The sequence below is a fragment of the Ursus maritimus genome, unplaced genomic scaffold, assembly GCF_017311325.1.
Source record: "Ursus maritimus isolate PB19 unplaced genomic scaffold, ASM1731132v1 scaffold_16, whole genome shotgun sequence".
Classification (NCBI taxonomy): domain Eukaryota; kingdom Metazoa; phylum Chordata; class Mammalia; order Carnivora; family Ursidae; genus Ursus; species Ursus maritimus.
Genome location: NW_024424008.1, coordinates 17720766 through 17737262, shown reverse-complemented (window position 1 = coordinate 17737262; position 16497 = coordinate 17720766). Strand labels below are relative to the sequence as shown.

Below are 16497 nucleotides of genomic sequence, written 5' to 3'. Positions count from 1 at the left end.
CCCTGGTTCCAGAAATAATTAGAAAAACTTAGTTCCAAGTCATCATGTTTGTATTTGATACAGAAGGAGAGTCAGGAAGGAGAAATGGTTAGCACAGTGGTTAGTATCATGGAGATTACAGTCAGACATGATTTCTGGTACTGACTTTTATTAGCTACATGACCTTAGGCAAATTACTTAAGCTCTATGAGTATTAAGGTTCTTCATCTTATAATACATAGGGATTGAAATAACTTCTAATGAAGGATCAAATAATTTAACATATGCAAAGCACTTAGTATATAGTTTCAGATATAAAGGGTTTAATAATGATCCCTATTGTGGTGCCTGGGTGGCTCAGTTGGTTGACTGTCTGACTTTTGATTTCGGCTCAGGTCATGATCTCATGGTCTTGGGATTGAGCTCCCCATGTCAGGCTCTGCACTCAAGAGGGAGTCTGCTTGAGAATCTCTCCTCTCCTTCTATCCTTCCTCCCCTCTCTTGTGCACTCTCTCTCTAAATAAATCTTTTTTTTTTCTTAAATAATGACAGCTATTATACTATTATTGACTACAAGACCATTGGGCAGGCCACCAAATTGTTTTTAACTCTGGTTCTTTAACACTGGTTGAATATTAATTATTGTAATAATGAACATTGATATATCATATAAAGATATAATAATGATTTCCACACATGGACCTCAAAGAATATGTAAGTTACTAAGCCAGTTATTTTACATTAACAGATTCCATTGAATCCCTCCACAATAATTCTTTAAGATATATTATTCTAATTTTAAAGAAAAAAGATCCCAGAATAAGTAACTTGTCTAGTATCTTGTAGCGAAGTTACAAAAGTCCACTGAAACTCATGTTTCTGTGACTCAAAAGATTATACCACTACATTATTTTGCTTTCCATTGCATTTAGTGCTTTCCTTAACACAGAAAACAAACATATATAATAATTGCACCCCATTTTTTTCTGTTGAGATAAACCAAAGGTCAAAGACTTTAAGTAACTTGTTCAATATCATCTGGTAAGTGGCAGAGGTCTTCTGATGAGGAAGTTCTTTTTCTATTTCAACACAGGTGATTTATAACATATGATGGGGAAAAAATCAAGTGCCCCAAGTCAAATGAAAAAAGAGAGATAGAAAGAAGAAACAGACATATTAATGGAGGTGAACCTAGATAGTGCTCTCTTAGACTTAAGTACATAGCAACAAACTACCAGTTATTAAAAGCTGTCAGGAGCAAAGATTCTATTAGGGTATTAGAGATTTATCTGGGGGGGGGAAGTAAACCATATGACATTCCACAGAATCTTTTCCATAAAGAAAAAAGAGAAGCTGTTATTTCACTGAGCTGTTGCCATGGTTACCTAAAACCCATGACTCTCTGCTGAAATGTGACTTTTTTCTTTTTTCTTCCCACTGTTTGCTTCCACGTGATGTGCTTTTCACCTGAAGAGTGAATTCCCTGGCCACATTTCACTCATGTCTATCATCTAGGAATGTTTATTTCTCTTTATTTTGATCCATCATGACAGCTACCCCGATCTACCTTTCCTTTTTACAGCAGGTCTATCTGCTGCTTGCATAACATTGGATCTAATTGTGTTGAGCACAGGTATTTGTACTTTAATGTTATTAAGGACCCCTATCGCCAAAAATATTGGACTGTTTTAACTGATGACAAGCATGTTTCTACATTAAAAACTCAAGGCATTAAAGAAAGAAATGAAAAAATATATACAAAAAAGACATGAATTCTGAAAATGATTTATATATTATTTTATTTAATAGAAAACCCTATCAGTAAATATTGTTAATCTCACTTAAATAACACTCAGATATGTTGTAACTCACTTGATTTTCTCTATTGTATTTTTTGCATGCATACACACACATATAGAAGCCCAGAGAGAACTACATAAAATGTTTTATTCCACATGTTCAGTTAGTCGCTGCTTACTTTGCATTGTTGTGTCCTTGGCCTTGGGGACCCAGGGCTATAAAGAAGTATGGTCTAAGGTTCTAGAAATCCAGGCATACAGAGTTTAATTTTTAATGTATGTTATTAATAAAGCTAACATTTCTATGACTTTTAATTTTGTTCAATTCAGCATACATTTATAAAGCCCATTCTATGCATATATCATGGTTCTGGGCTCTGTGGATACAAAAATAAATTAGAAATGGTTTCTTCTTTGGAGCAGCTGACAGTCTGATAAACAAAGACAGGTTTGAAAACAATGACATGTACTGAAGAGTTATAGATGCTATCATATAAATCTGTACAAAGTATAATGATTGCTCAAAGGGGTGAGGGTCAATTCTGCCTGAGAAAAGGATGTGGATCAGTAAGAATCTAATGGGATATTTTCAGTATAACATAAATGAAAAGGACTACATCAGAATATCTGTCCCAGTTGTCTTTGCAATTGAATTTTGAGGGAGTCCAAGTGGCTACAAGTCAAATTTTATATTCATAAATTAGTGACTTAATTGATCTCTTCTGAGCCTAAATGGCTCCTTATTAACAGAGGAACAGCACTGGAGTCAGAGGCACCGGGTTTCAGTCCTCATCTGTGTGACCTTGGACAAATTATACCTTTCTGGGGCCTCTATCTTCTTTTATAAAATAAGGGTATTACACCACAAACCATTGAGTGTCTCTTAGCTCACAGTTAATAAATGCTACGAATTTCTAAAACCTCTGTTTTTGTGTTGTAAAACATATCTGAAATTGAGGAAGAAATGGAGGCTTGGCCTTAAAAGGACTAGCAGTCTAGCTAATTTCAAAGGCCTCCATGAGTTCACTGAGTCCAGAAGCTATTTGATTCTCACTTCACACAGAGCAGCTCACTTCTCGATTTGAGTGTACAATTCAGGTGAAAACATTTAAACTAGTGGTGTGTTTATTACAGAACCTGAGTTTGTAAAGTGAAATAGATACCAAAACAATTTCCAGATTCATTAAATAGGTGATTCTCAACGATGGCTGCACATTAGAATCACAGGAGAAAGGGGCTCCTGGGTAGCGCAGTCATTAGGCGGCTGCCTTCGACTCAGGGCGTGATCCTGGCGTTCCAGAATCGAGTCCCACATCAGGCTCCTCCGCCGGGAGCCTGCTTTTTCCTCTCCCACTCCCCCTGCTTGTGTTCCCTCTCTCACTGGCTGTCTGTCTCTGTCAAATAAATAAATAAAAATCTTTAAAAAAAAAAAAAAGAATCACAGGAGAAGTTTTATTTATTTTTTTTTAAAGATTTTTTACATTTATTTTAGAGAGACAGAGAGAGAGCACAAGCAGGAGGGGCAGAGGAAGAGGGAGAGAGAATCTCAAGTAGACTCCATGCTGAGTGTGGAGCCTGACCTGGGCCTGGATCTTATGACCTGAGCCGAAACCAAGAGTCAGACACTTAACCAACTGTGCCACCAGGTGCCCCACAAGAGCCACGCAGGCGTCCCACAAGAGAAAGTTTTAAAAATGCAGATGCCTCGCGGTGCCTGGGTGGCTCAGTCAGTTGGGCGCTGGACTCTTGGTTTTGGCTAGCGTTGTGATCTCAGGGTTGTAGGATTGAGTCCCAGGTGGGGCTCCTGCTCAGTGGGGAGTCTGCTTGAGGATTCTCTTGGTCTATCTCCCTCTGGCCCTCCCCCCCACTCTCTCTCTCTCCCTCTCTCTCTCTCTAAAATAAATAAATAAATCTTTCTAAAAGTGTTTAAAGATGCAGATGCCTGGACTTCCCAATGGACCACCTGAAGAGGATTTTCCAGCAGGAATTCGGTGGGTGGATCCATGCAATTTTCTTTAAGCTCCCTAAGTGGTTTAGATACTAAGAACTACTGAATTAAATGGATATAAACAACTGATCTTCATTTTTAAAGGACAGTAACCGGAAATGGAAACAGCGACTGTCACTTCACACAGGGACACCACTCACAGTAAGCAGACACAAATTCTCTTTTATTCCCCTTTTTTATTTAAACTATCATTTGCTTCTTTTTCTTCAATGGTCTTTGTTCACTCTGTTTCTGAATTTGATTTTTAACACCAATTACACACAGCAGCTTAATCATTGAATAATATGGAAACTAATGTCATAATTTCAGTCCAATGTTTACCCACTAGACCCAAAAAGATTTATTTAGAAATAAAATTGGCCATAATCATAAAGAAAAAAAGGGGATGGGGAGGGACTTTCCACTCAATAAATGATTAGGAAAAAAAATTGCATATAATTCTAGTAATACCAACTACCATATATCTTACGTAATTAAATATCAATTAGTATCTGCCTATTAAGCTTCCATGTGGATGTTGTAACATTTTTGGTAATTTAGGTAAGCTACCAGCCTTTCTGGGTCAAGCGAAGCTGTACAGTTAAGGAAAGCATTATAATGGACTGAAAATCCCTGTCCTAGCTTAGCAGTATTTTCAGCATAACAGAGGATGAGAGAACTAGATGAGAGTTTTGCACTTTATAGATTAAGGTAGGAGGTCTGAAGCCTTATTGAAATAGATTTTTTTTTCAAGCTCATCTTTTCCAGCCTTTCCTGCATAAATACACTCATTCCTCTAGGTAAATAGCTGACATTAGTGATACCAGGTATTACATCATGACCATTTTTCAATGAGCTTTGATAGGCTCCATTTGGAAGGTGTGTGAACTTAGTGGGGAGGGTAGAAAGCCCTTCACATTTCAAACCTGCAGAGCACAAGATGTGGATGCCAGATTCTTCCCATCTCATTTAAACATTGTGCTTAGTTCCATAAAGCACTGCTAGTCAAAAGTGCTGTATTAAAAATGTCTGGAATACAGACAGAAAAACATTTCTTCCTCCTTATGGTTTTAAAATGATAAATAATTAAAAGCGTATTTCTTTGGTCACATTTTGCCCCTAATCCAGAGTGAAAAATTCAGCATAGGAGAAATTGAAATTAAATTTCAGAATTGCAATCCCTTATCATGTACCTCTAAAATTTGCACATATTTAGGAAAAAAAGCTAATTTCTTCTGCAGCCTAATGGAAAAAGATGAGACAGAGTAAGCCAGATCCTTTGGCTAAAGACATAGCAGTCATGTCCTTGGGGAAAGTCTAGGTGGTCAGACAGCCAAGCCTGACCTGTCTCTGTTAGTTCCTAGTGATCCTGTGATCTTGTACGGGTTACCTTGATAGCTCAGTATTTTAAACCTTAGCAGGGGGAAGGGATAGTAAAAGTATTAACTGAGTTACCACACAGAAACACTTGCAACAGGTCTTCACACATAATGCAAATGAGTTGTTTTCATTATTTACCTATTTGGGCTCCAGGATCCTCATTTTTTTAAAAAAGATTTAATCTAAATAATATTCCTCAAATTTCCCTGATGATAATAATTACCATAGACATTTAGTAAATGATGCCTTCCTAAGGACTCCCAGCTGAAACTCTGATCAATGGGTCTAAGGGTTAGGACCAGGGATTTATAATTTGTACACTGTATGAATTTTATTGTGAAGAAAATTTCATAAGCACTGACCTAGATCATTAACTTAATCATCTAAATATTCATCCATCCATTCATTCAACAAATACTTAATGAAACCTTACCACTTGCCAGGCACCAACCTAGGTGCTGAGAGTGCCGTGATGAACCAAATACTCTTTATTAGAGTTTAAGAAACTGGTAGAGGATATTAGACAAATAGACACACAAATACCTATGTAATCACAATTGTGAAGTGTGCTATAAAGGAAAAATACAAGCTGTGCTGAGAACTTTTAATAGGGGATCTTTTCTACTCTTGGCAGGAGAGATGGGTTGGGAGGTATATGAAGACCTGCCTGAAGAAGCAATTGCTAAGGTTCTTTTATGCTCTGATATTGGATGTCCAGGTTGCCTTACCTGCCAAGAGGAGAAGAAGGACGCTGGGCTGAGTAAGTTAGGGTTTGCTGGGTTGCGCCCTCCCATGTACTCATCTGTGCAAATGTCACAGCTTTTAGCATCTCGCCAATCCCAGTATGGAATAGTGAAGTTCTCATCCCCAGTCAGCTTCTGGATTTCTTGTTCCCACAGCAACAAGAAGAGTCTGTGCCAAGGCAGGAAACCAGGGGCTTCATGAGCAAAATCAATGTCTCTCCAGATTTGAGACCCTCCGAGCAGTGTGTCCCTTGACACATAATAATGCATCCAGACAAAGAGGTCATAAATGTTGATGTCATTAAACATGGGTGTTGATCCATTGTTCATTTGGCCATAGGTGCCCGTGGGGATGACATAGTCTGGGCTGATGGTATGCTTCGCTAAAGTAAGGTAGGCAAGAAATTTGTTCTTCTCTGGGACACTCAGATCAAAGATGTTTTTTCTCACGAGAAGTCGCTTCTCTGTGCAGTTTGGTCCCCAAAAGCCAAACTTGCAATTTCCACAGTTGAATCCCATGAAGTTGCCAAAGCACTGGCAGGTCCTATTGTAAAAGACTGAGGGCCAAGATTCCCTGTCATCCACCCCCGTGAAGGGGAATTGAGGCCCGAGGGGGGCATTGGACAGAACGATGTCCTGACAGACTCCCCTACCCGAAAGCTGGCCACAGGGACTCCCGTCAGCCCTCCATGGTGGGCAGCATTCCTTCTCTATCAGGCTCTTGGAAGAGGCACAGGCTCGAGGGAAATGGCCAGTGGAGGTCCGGAAACTCCACAGCAGGCAGCACAGAGCAGTCAGGAGCATTCTTCCTCTAGTCCTCACGGATCTGCTTGAGCCAGTTAATTGAGTTATGCACTTCTCTTTCAGAGTGACTATCACATGTTTTGGCTAAGACCTATATAATACCAGTCCCACCTCCAGCATCAGACACTCTCGGGCTTTATCTTAAGCTTTCATCTTCTGTAAACCACATGACTAACTTTTCTTTGGAGTTGGCACGAATCCCACCAGTGGGACAGGCCTACGTTAAAGTGAGAAACACTATTCACCATTAATAGTTTAATTCACATGGTAATAATAATAACAATAACAGTAACAATAATAATAATAGTGCCTGATCTAAGGAAACCTAGTTAGTTGACTAGGAGATTAATGATGATTTGAATTGGAAAATAAGAGGTGGTGTCAGGAATAGAGCTTCTCTTATTAAGAAAGTTCAGGCAATGTTAGAGATTATGGGTGCAAAGTAGTTGTTTCTCAGAGACTGTAAGTAGGCCACAGAATTTACAGAACTCAGTTTTGCAGAAAGAGATGCTTTTCAGAGCCTAGAGATTATATCTGATCTTTGGTTATATTGCATATATTTATTTATTTCATACAAAGTATCTGAAGAAAAAAAATCTTTCCTCTATGTCTCCCTGATTCTCTTGGTGCAGTTGACTAGTTGCTAGCAATCTAACCATTTATTTTCTGACTATTCCTATGGGTGGGATAGGTGGGTGCTCTGCTTTATTGTGGAGACTTCTACTACCTAATATTCCAAAGGAAACTCTTTTTATTTAAATGCTGTATCCACACTGTTTCACCCATAAGTTCTAGAAGTCAGAAATTGTTTTGAAATTTTGACTACCATAGGGTCTTGTAAAAGAATTCTCAATTTAGGGTGTGAATAAATAGGATAAATATGTTTATTCAGCAAATATTTATTGGTTGTATACATTCAGGAATTCTTTCTCTGTGTATAGTGAGCTAGATAAATTGAAACACATGGATAAAATTTAATTCTACCACTTACGCTAGTTTTCAAATAAGCAGTATAGATATTATGTACATCAGACTTTTAATGGAGGGGACATCTTTGTGAACTGAAGATACTGAAAAGGATTGCATAGTTTTGGATAATAATATTTAAATTTACTAAAAGGATGTCCCTTGAATAAAACCTTAATGGTGGGCATAAGTTGGAAAGACAAATAGACTGGGGATAATCCTTCAGGCAGGGTTGGAAACTACAGAGGCAAAGCTGGAGAACTGGATTCAGGTAGGCTCCCCACAGTGGCGGAAATGAAACCCAGGACCAGTCCACGAAGGGACCTAAAAACTAGGTGGCTTAAACTAGGTGAGGTGAAAGATTAGAGGATGAGAATAGTCAAACCACAGTTGTCCCTGCGAGATTTCCTTCTTTATCCTGTTCCAGACTGGAAGCTGGGTGGTCCCCCTACACATACAGAACAATTGTGCACAAGGGAAAGCTCTGAGGAAGGCAGCAGTGCCTGGTCCCTGAACTGTGAGCTGTGGGATTCTGGGGAAGACCATCACTTTCAATGTAAGTAGCAGTGTCCACCTCTGCTTTCTTCTCCTTTCTGCTGGAGTTTGTCTCATTATTCAGAAAAAAAACATTAAGGTGCCTCCATACACCTCTCTTGGGACTCAAAAGCAGCGTTTTTAGGTGGAAGGAGCAGTGTGTGGGTGAAGAGGAAGAGAGGTTTCCATGGAAATGCTGCCTCTGGCTGGGATCAGGAAGTCATCACATGATTGCCACAAGGAGGCTTAATCTTTTTTCTTCCTCCTTTCAGAGCCACAGAGAGATTAGCACAGGGCTTCTTGCCCCTGGGGAGTCTTGGTTCTGTATTACTTATAACCACATGTGGCCTTTTGTAATTCTGTTCTATCTACTTGCAGACAGAATTCAACTTCTAATGTTCAATTTAATTAAGAATTTTCCTTTACACTTGCCCCCCTATCAGGCTTTCCAGTAAATAACTTACAAAGCCTTCATCACGCCGCTGGGCTTCTGTGTCTATTCTCCCAGGTCTGTTTTTTTATAGCCTCCAACCATGCTTAGATGAATGGCAAAAATGTACTTTGTCCTCTTAATTTCCTTCACAAAAGTGATTTATTTAACTTGACAGACCTCTTTATTACTCTCAAGTATAGAAACACTATCTACTTGGCCCACATGTGTAACAGTCTTATTGTCGAAACAAACGCCCTACATATCAAACCCCATTTAAACTGGTTCTTCCCTGAACTCTAGATGTACGTTCTCTAGGTGTCTCTAGTTTATAGAATTTGAGAGTGTCCCATTCTAGGAGATTATTGTATAAATTAACACCTAAGTTAATAAAATACTCTATTAGCCAGAGTTAGGGCTCAGTAAATACCCTGCAAATATTTATTGACTATCAATTACCAGGCATATGCAAAGAGATAGGGTTGCTATGGTAAACACAACAGAGAGGTGTCCACCCTCATAAAATATATAGTCTATTAAAATAATGTGCACTGAGTGTTATACGCAAATAATGAATTATAGAACATTACATCAAAAACTAAGGATATTCTGTATGGTGACTAACATAACATAATAAAAAATTATTATAAAAAAAAAGTTGCTGAGAGAGTAGATCTTAAAAGTTCATACCACCAAACTAACAAACAAAAGAATTGTAACTCTGTGAGGTGATGGATGTGTTAACTATCCGTATTGTGGTAATCATTTCACTATATATTTGATATACACAGATATCAAATCACTGTATAGTATACTTTAAACCTATACCATGTCATATGCCAATTATATCTTAAAAATGAAAAAATAAAATATTGAAAATTTTTATATGAATGGAATAAAAAAATAAAAAATAATTTTAAATTTAAATTAAATTTAAAAATTTAAATTTAATTTAAAAATTTAAATTTTTTTATTTTTATTTTTATTTTGTTATATTAGTCACCATACAGTACATCCCCAGTTTTTGATGCAATGTTCCATGATTCATTATTTGCATATAACACCCAGTGCACCATGCAATATGTGCCCTCCTTAATACCCATCACTGGCCTATCCCAGTCTCCCACCCCTCTCTCCTCTGAAGCCCTCAGTTTGTTTCCCAGAGTCCACAGTCTCTCAGGGACTGGAGGAGATTATGCTAATTTTAAATTTTAAATAACATTTATAAGTGTGTATTTTAAATTTTTCCCTGGCTAAATGACTTTTAAAGCTGCTCTAAAAGAAAAAAAAAAAAGAACTACTAGGGAAAATGGCAGGGGGACCTCACTAGTCATGAAGCATAGTCAAGGGAGGTTTTCTAGAAGAAGTTACATTCAAGTGACATCTGGAAGATTAGAAGAAGTCTGTTTGGTGAAAAGGACAAGAGTGGATGTGAGTGCATCTCAGGCAGAGGGAATATTATAGGCAAAGACTCCGAAGTGGAAGGAACATTGCACGTTCACGAATCCTAAAGACATTTAGAGCGGCTATAACCCCGAAGTCTATGGAGATTCGATTTAAGTATGGAGGTGTACATATGGATGAAATCAGTCCATGACAGGTTTGGAGCAGAGTTGTGATGTTCTCATATGTAAATTGAAAACATTTGCTCAAGTTGCTGAGAAGACAACAGACATGGGGATGGGAGCAAGAATAAATCCAGAAATCACTGTTAGAGATTATTGGAGTAACTCGGGCAAGAAATTTGGCTTGAAACCAGAGTGATGATCCCTGAGAGGGACAGACGTGAATGGATTCGAGAGTTAAAGGGGTGATGAATTCAAAAGGAGTGAGAGGTGAAGAGGAAAGAGATTTCGGATTGACTTCTAGGTTTCTAGCTTGTGTCATTAACTAAAATGAGAGAAGATTGAAGGTAAAATGTTTGTGGAAATTGAGTATGGGTTCAATTTTAGACATGCTGAATTTGAGATTTTAAGGTCTAGTGTAGCCATAAACAATTGTCCTCTGGTTTCTGGTGTTTGCATTGATCATTCACCCACTCGTTGGTTTTGGCCAGTCAACTTTGCTCTTTTCCCTTACTCTGATCATTTGTCTTCACTCATTTATTTGATGAGAGTTTGAACCTTCTTCCCCAGCTTCATTTTTTGCCTTCCTTATATCAGTTTTAATACTAGCTACCATTTATTGAGTATAAGTAACATAATTAGCTCAATTTGAATATTTACCATTTTAAAAATAAATTTTACTGTGGAAATAGTTAAATATACTCAAACCAGAAAAAAATAATTTAATTAATTAGCATGTACCCATCATCACACTTGAACCACCATCATCTTTCTGTAGGCATTGTTTCCTCTGTCCCACCAACATAAAAAGAAAAAAACTTCTTTAGTATTTTAAAATAAATGTCAGATAACATATCTTCTCTATAATGTCTCAGTATACACAGGTAACAGTTAAGGATTTAAAAATGTAACTACAATACCAGTATAACACCTCAGACAAAAATACAGAACAATAATTCCTTAATATCATCTGATTTCAAGTCTATGCTCAATCTACTTTAATTATCTTAAACATATTTTTTTGAAGATCCAAACAAGGTCTAACATATTTCTTGTTTTTAAAAATCTATGTTTCTTGGGCACCTGGGTGGCTCAGTTGGTTCGGTGTCTGCCCTTGGCTCAGGTCATGATCCCAAGGTCCTGGGATCGAGTGCCGCATCAGGCTCCCTGCTCAGTGGGGAATCTGCTTCTTCCTCTGCCCCTCCCCACTGCTCCTGTTCTCTCTCTCTGTCTGCCTGTCTGTCTGTCTCTCTCTCTTTCTCACAAAAATAAATAAAATCTTTGGAAAAAAAACTATGTTTCTCATTTTTAAAAAAATTTTTATTTATTTATTTATTTGAGAGAGTGAGTGAGTGAGTGCAGGGGGAGGAATAGAGGGAGAGAGACAAGCAGACTCTGTGCTAAGTGCAGAGCCCGATGTGGGGCTGGATCTCATGATCCTGAGATCACGACCTGAGCCAAAATCAAGAGTCCCATGCTTAACCGACTGAGCCACCCAAGTGCCCTCTCATCTTCTTCTTCTTTTTTTTTAATGCAACTTACGTATGGAAGAAACTGAATTTTGTTCAGTAGAATTCTCCACTCTTCAGGGATGACTAATTTTATCCTTGCAATATTATCTAACATGTTTCTTTATCCTGTATTTTCTATCACCTCATAGATTTTCAATAATAACCTCTTGGATTTTCTATAATTAGGGAATTAGATTTAGAGGTGTGATTAGGTTCAGGATCAATTTTGTTATTGTTTTTGTTAAGAATTTCTTCACAGATGTTGTCATGCACTACTTTTTCAAAGACATCAGAGGAACATGTTGTCTGCTTTTTGCACTCTTAGTTTTTTAAACTGAACAATAATTTGAGGTAATGTCAGACTGTCATGTCTATTCTATAGTTCTCTGACAAACTTTCACCTCATAATTTAATCATTCATTGATAATAATTTCCTATATCCATTATCTCAGCAAAGATTATGAAAATAGTGAATTTTGTAATTCTATTTGCTTTTATTAATAGTGATTCTTGTTTAAGAATAACTTTTCCTTATCAATTATTTAGTTACTCTGAAATACATTCTATACTAGAAAGGTGGGGTAAATGCTCAATTCTTGTCCTTTATCAATTTTCACAACAATGAATTAGTGCCCTAACAATCTGTAAACATAACCGACATATTTGTTTTAACTATTACGAAGGCTTCTAGAATTTAATGTATTTGCTTTCTTATTAGTTTATGTATTGTTTTTCTTTTAGAGGTAAAAACTGATGCATCTTTTCAACTATATTTCAATAAAAAAATTGATGCATCCAATATTCAGTTAATTAGTAGACATCAGACAACCTACATTATGATATGTTGTGTAATGATTATTATCATTGTGTTCGTTTGTATGCATGTGCAGAGTTAAAGGGAAAAATATGTGGCCGTCAACTTTCTACAGTTTAAGTTTAGACTCATTCATTTATTCAATAAATATTCAGTATTCACCATGTCCAAGAATCTATACTAGATACCTGGGGTGCAAAGTTGTATGAGTCACAAGCCTCAACTGTGATCTGATGCTCTGGAATCACTGAATTTTTATCCAAGGATGCCAGTTATTAGTCTTAGGCCTCGTGGGAAGAAAAAAGGGGGAGTAATAGGCATATACTTATGATTTGTTCAATAATCTCACTTATCATGGCTTCAGTGGACTCAGCCCTATCACATAGGTTGCTTTCGAGTTTTAAATGATATATGTTAGGGGTGCCTGGGTAGCACAGTCGTTAAGCGTCTGCCTTCGGCCCAGGGTGTGATCCCGGCGTTCCGGGATCGAGTACCACATCGAGCTCCTCTGCTGGGAGCCTGCTTCTTCCTCTCCCACTTCCCTGCAGTGTTCCCTCTCTCTCTGGTTGTCTCTCTGTCACATAAATAAATAAAATCTTTAAAAAAATGATATATGTTAAACACTCAATACAAGTTCTGACATGTATTAAGTACTCAATAAATGTTAAATGTTACTATTAAAAACCATAAATTGGGTGCTTACAGTGTTCGTCATTACAGGGTTCTCATTATGTCTAGGACTTTGCAGTGTTAAGAGCTAGGAAATAACTCTTTTATTAGATATAATTAGATATCATTATTATAAATTGCCCCTTATTCTCTAACCAGCATCCTCATTTGCCCTTTTCCTCTAATTAAAACCTTATTCTCTAAGATACTCAGCTTCTGCCATTACACCAAGATGTCTTGCTTTCCTTAGAATTCTGAATTTAGTACATGCCCTTTTCCCTACTAAGAATGCTTTTCTCTATTCACTTGCATAATCTAGTCACACTGTACAGGTTTAGCTCAGATGTCAATTAAGCCTTTGCTTTCTACAGTACTCCTCCAAGGGTCAGTGGGGGTGCTTTCTTCTATTCTCTCGTTATACCCTGGTTTTACCTTTGGCATTGCACTCATCAGAATACCTTGTAATGATCTATCAATTTGTCTCATGTCCAATTTAGACCATGAATCTTTTGAGGGCAAAAATATGGTTTCATGCCAAGTACCTGGTATAGTGCCTGGCACTTTACATATATCTTTATTAGAGGGAGAATGTATGGATTGATAAATGGATAGATTCATTTCTTCTTTTATTATCCTTATTTTGTGAAGTGTGTTTTAAAGTTCTAAAATATTTCAAACATACAGAAAAAGGTAAATAATAAAATAAGCAACCATAAATCCACTACACTGAGGTAATAAAGCATAGCAGTTTAGGCTAACAGATGAACTTTTAAGATCACATCATACCATTGCATTATAGACTAGGGAGAAGGCCTGCTGTGAAGAGATACTGACAGGGAGAGTTTGGGACACATTGGCCAACATCCTGACAGAGGGCTCCCTTGTTGAAGAGAAAGGACTAGCATTTACTTAGGATTTATTCAACAGTCATTTTCATGCAACATTATTTACTAAATGTCCACTTTGGGCTGGGCTTTTTACACATAATTTTTTTAAAAAATTAATCTTCACTTTTCATGAAGATGGTGCCAAAAGTGAAGAAGAAAGCCCCTGCCCCTCCCAAAGCCAACACTAAAGCCAAAGCAAAAGCATTGAAGGGCAAGAAAGTGGTGCCCAAAGTTGTCCAGAGCCACAAGAAAAAAGATCTGCGTGTCACCTACCTTCTCATGACCCAAGACACTGTATCTCTAAAGGCAGCCGAGGTATCCTGGAAAGAGCACCCCCAGGAGAAACAAGCTTGACCACTATGCTGTCATCAAGGTCCCGCTGACCACAGAGTCTTCCAGGAAGGAAACAGAAGACAACAACACACTTGTGCTCATTATGGATGTCAAGGCCAACAAGCACCAGATCAAACAGGCTGTGAAGAAGCTCTACATTGACATAGCCAAGGTCAACACCCTGATCAACCCCAAAGGAAAGAAGAAGGCATATGTTCAACACGCTACTGCCTATGATGTTTTGGATGTTGCCAACAAAAGTGGGATCATCTAAATAGTCCAGCTGCTAAATTAAATATAATTTTTTTTTACCCTCTCCAAAATTTAATCCTTATAACAAGCCTACAAGGAACATGTTATACCCTCTATAGTTAAAAAAATTAAGGTTAGTGTTTAAGGTCGAACTACTAGGGAATCTCAGAGGCATATCTCTATCAGTACAACTCCAAATCTCACAGATATTCTATTCTATTTTATTATCTTCTATGTTGATAACATTTTACTTTCTGACTTCACTTTATTATACTAATCCTGCTTTTCTACTAATCTTAACTTTATACTTTGCTTGTGTCATATTCTCATAACTATGGTAAGGGCCAGCCTTGGATACTTGACCATATCCTTGATACGCTTCTAGAGTAGAGATGAAACTTAGCCACCCTCTGCTCCAGTTTGAAGGTGGTCTTTTGTGATAGAGTACATCAATCATACACTAAATCTCCCTTCAAAACTGATTCTCATAAAACTGTTGGGTGTTAGGTAAATCATGGTCAACACAATACAAAATGACTCCTATTTTCTTTGCTTCAGTTGAACTGTCTATAAATTATCCTAAAGGCATAGGGTTTTAATCTTTGTGTGTCCATTTCTTGATTGTGCAGAATTCTATGTGTAAAGCTAGTTCAGCTATTGCTTAATGCACACCCCACTTTTAATTAAATCTTTATTAGGAATTATCTAAACAGCATTAACAAAGAGCAAAACCTGCATTATAAGAACAGAGAGTAGAATTTAAAACACTTAAAGAAAATGGGGGGTGCCTGGGTGGCTTAGTTGGTTAAGGAACTGCCTTCGGCTCAGGTCATGATCCCTGAGTCCCAGGATCAAGTCCTGCATCAGGCTCCCCACTCAGCAGGGAGTCTGCTTCTCCCTCAGACCCTCTCCCCTCTCATGGTCTCTCTCTCTCTCTCTCTCAAATAAATAAATAAATAAATAAATAAATAAATAAAATCTTTAAAAGAAAAGAAAATGGGTTAGTACAAAGACACAATTGTAGAGCGGCCACTGAAAGACAGCACAGCGTCTGATGGCATTAAAGCAGACCTAGCTAACGAACCAAAATGTAGAACTAAAATGCATAGCATTTTTGCAAGTGAAAAAAAAAAAAACCTGTTTTCATGTCAATAGATAGTGCAGATCCTCTGGGAGAAAGTGCATTGTCTTTCAGTTTTTATTAAACATAAACAACAACACAAACTTATTTGTTTAATAATTCTCTCATATAAATCCATTATTTTCTTTTTATAACAGTGAGTATATGCATTTGTAAAACATTAAGCATATATGTTTAAGTCTCAGAAATTATTCAGTCCACACATAACATGGGTTGTTTTTGAATATCCAGGACCCCATACATTAACTAGTTTCCCTAAGGGCTTTGCAGCTAATGGGTTGTGAATAACCAGAAAGGCAATGTCATACAATGGTTTGGGTGTGCTTTTAAGAACAAGTGTGGCTCTAGGAGGACATCAAAACTTAAACCAAGGGACACCTGGGTAGCTCAGTTGGTTAAGCATCTGTCTTTGGCTCAGGTCATGATCCTGAGGTTCTGGAATCAAGTCCCACATCAGGCTCCCTGCTCAGTGGGGAGCCCACTTCTCCCTCTCCCTGTGCCACTCCCCCTGCTTGTGTTTTCTTTCTGTCTTTGTCAAATAAATAAGTAAAATCTTTAAGAAAAAAACCACACAAATAAAAAATAAGGGCTGATATGAGCATCCCCTAAGTGTTTTATCAGTAAAGATAATCTCTTATTATCAAAAAGCATCTCATATGGGATGTTTGGGTGGCTCAGTCAGTTAAGTATCTACCTTCAGCTC

The 16497-nt window shown here is 37.6% G+C and overlaps 1 protein-coding gene and 1 pseudogene across 1 annotated transcript in view; one reads left to right on the top strand and one right to left on the bottom strand.

Moving 5' to 3' along the window:
• TYR (tyrosinase) overlaps window positions 1–6692 on the bottom strand; it is a 107199-nt gene extending 100507 nt beyond the window's left edge. The window contains exon 1 of the mRNA XM_008704436.2: window positions 5874–6692. Within this exon, the coding sequence (XP_008702658.1) occupies window positions 5874–6692 (819 nt within the window). The remainder of the gene's footprint in view (window positions 1–5873) is intronic.
• A 7505-nt stretch (window positions 6693–14197) lies between these two features.
• Window positions 14198–14675, top strand: LOC103675368 (annotated as a pseudogene).
• The last annotated feature ends 1822 nt before the right edge of the window (window positions 14676–16497 follow it).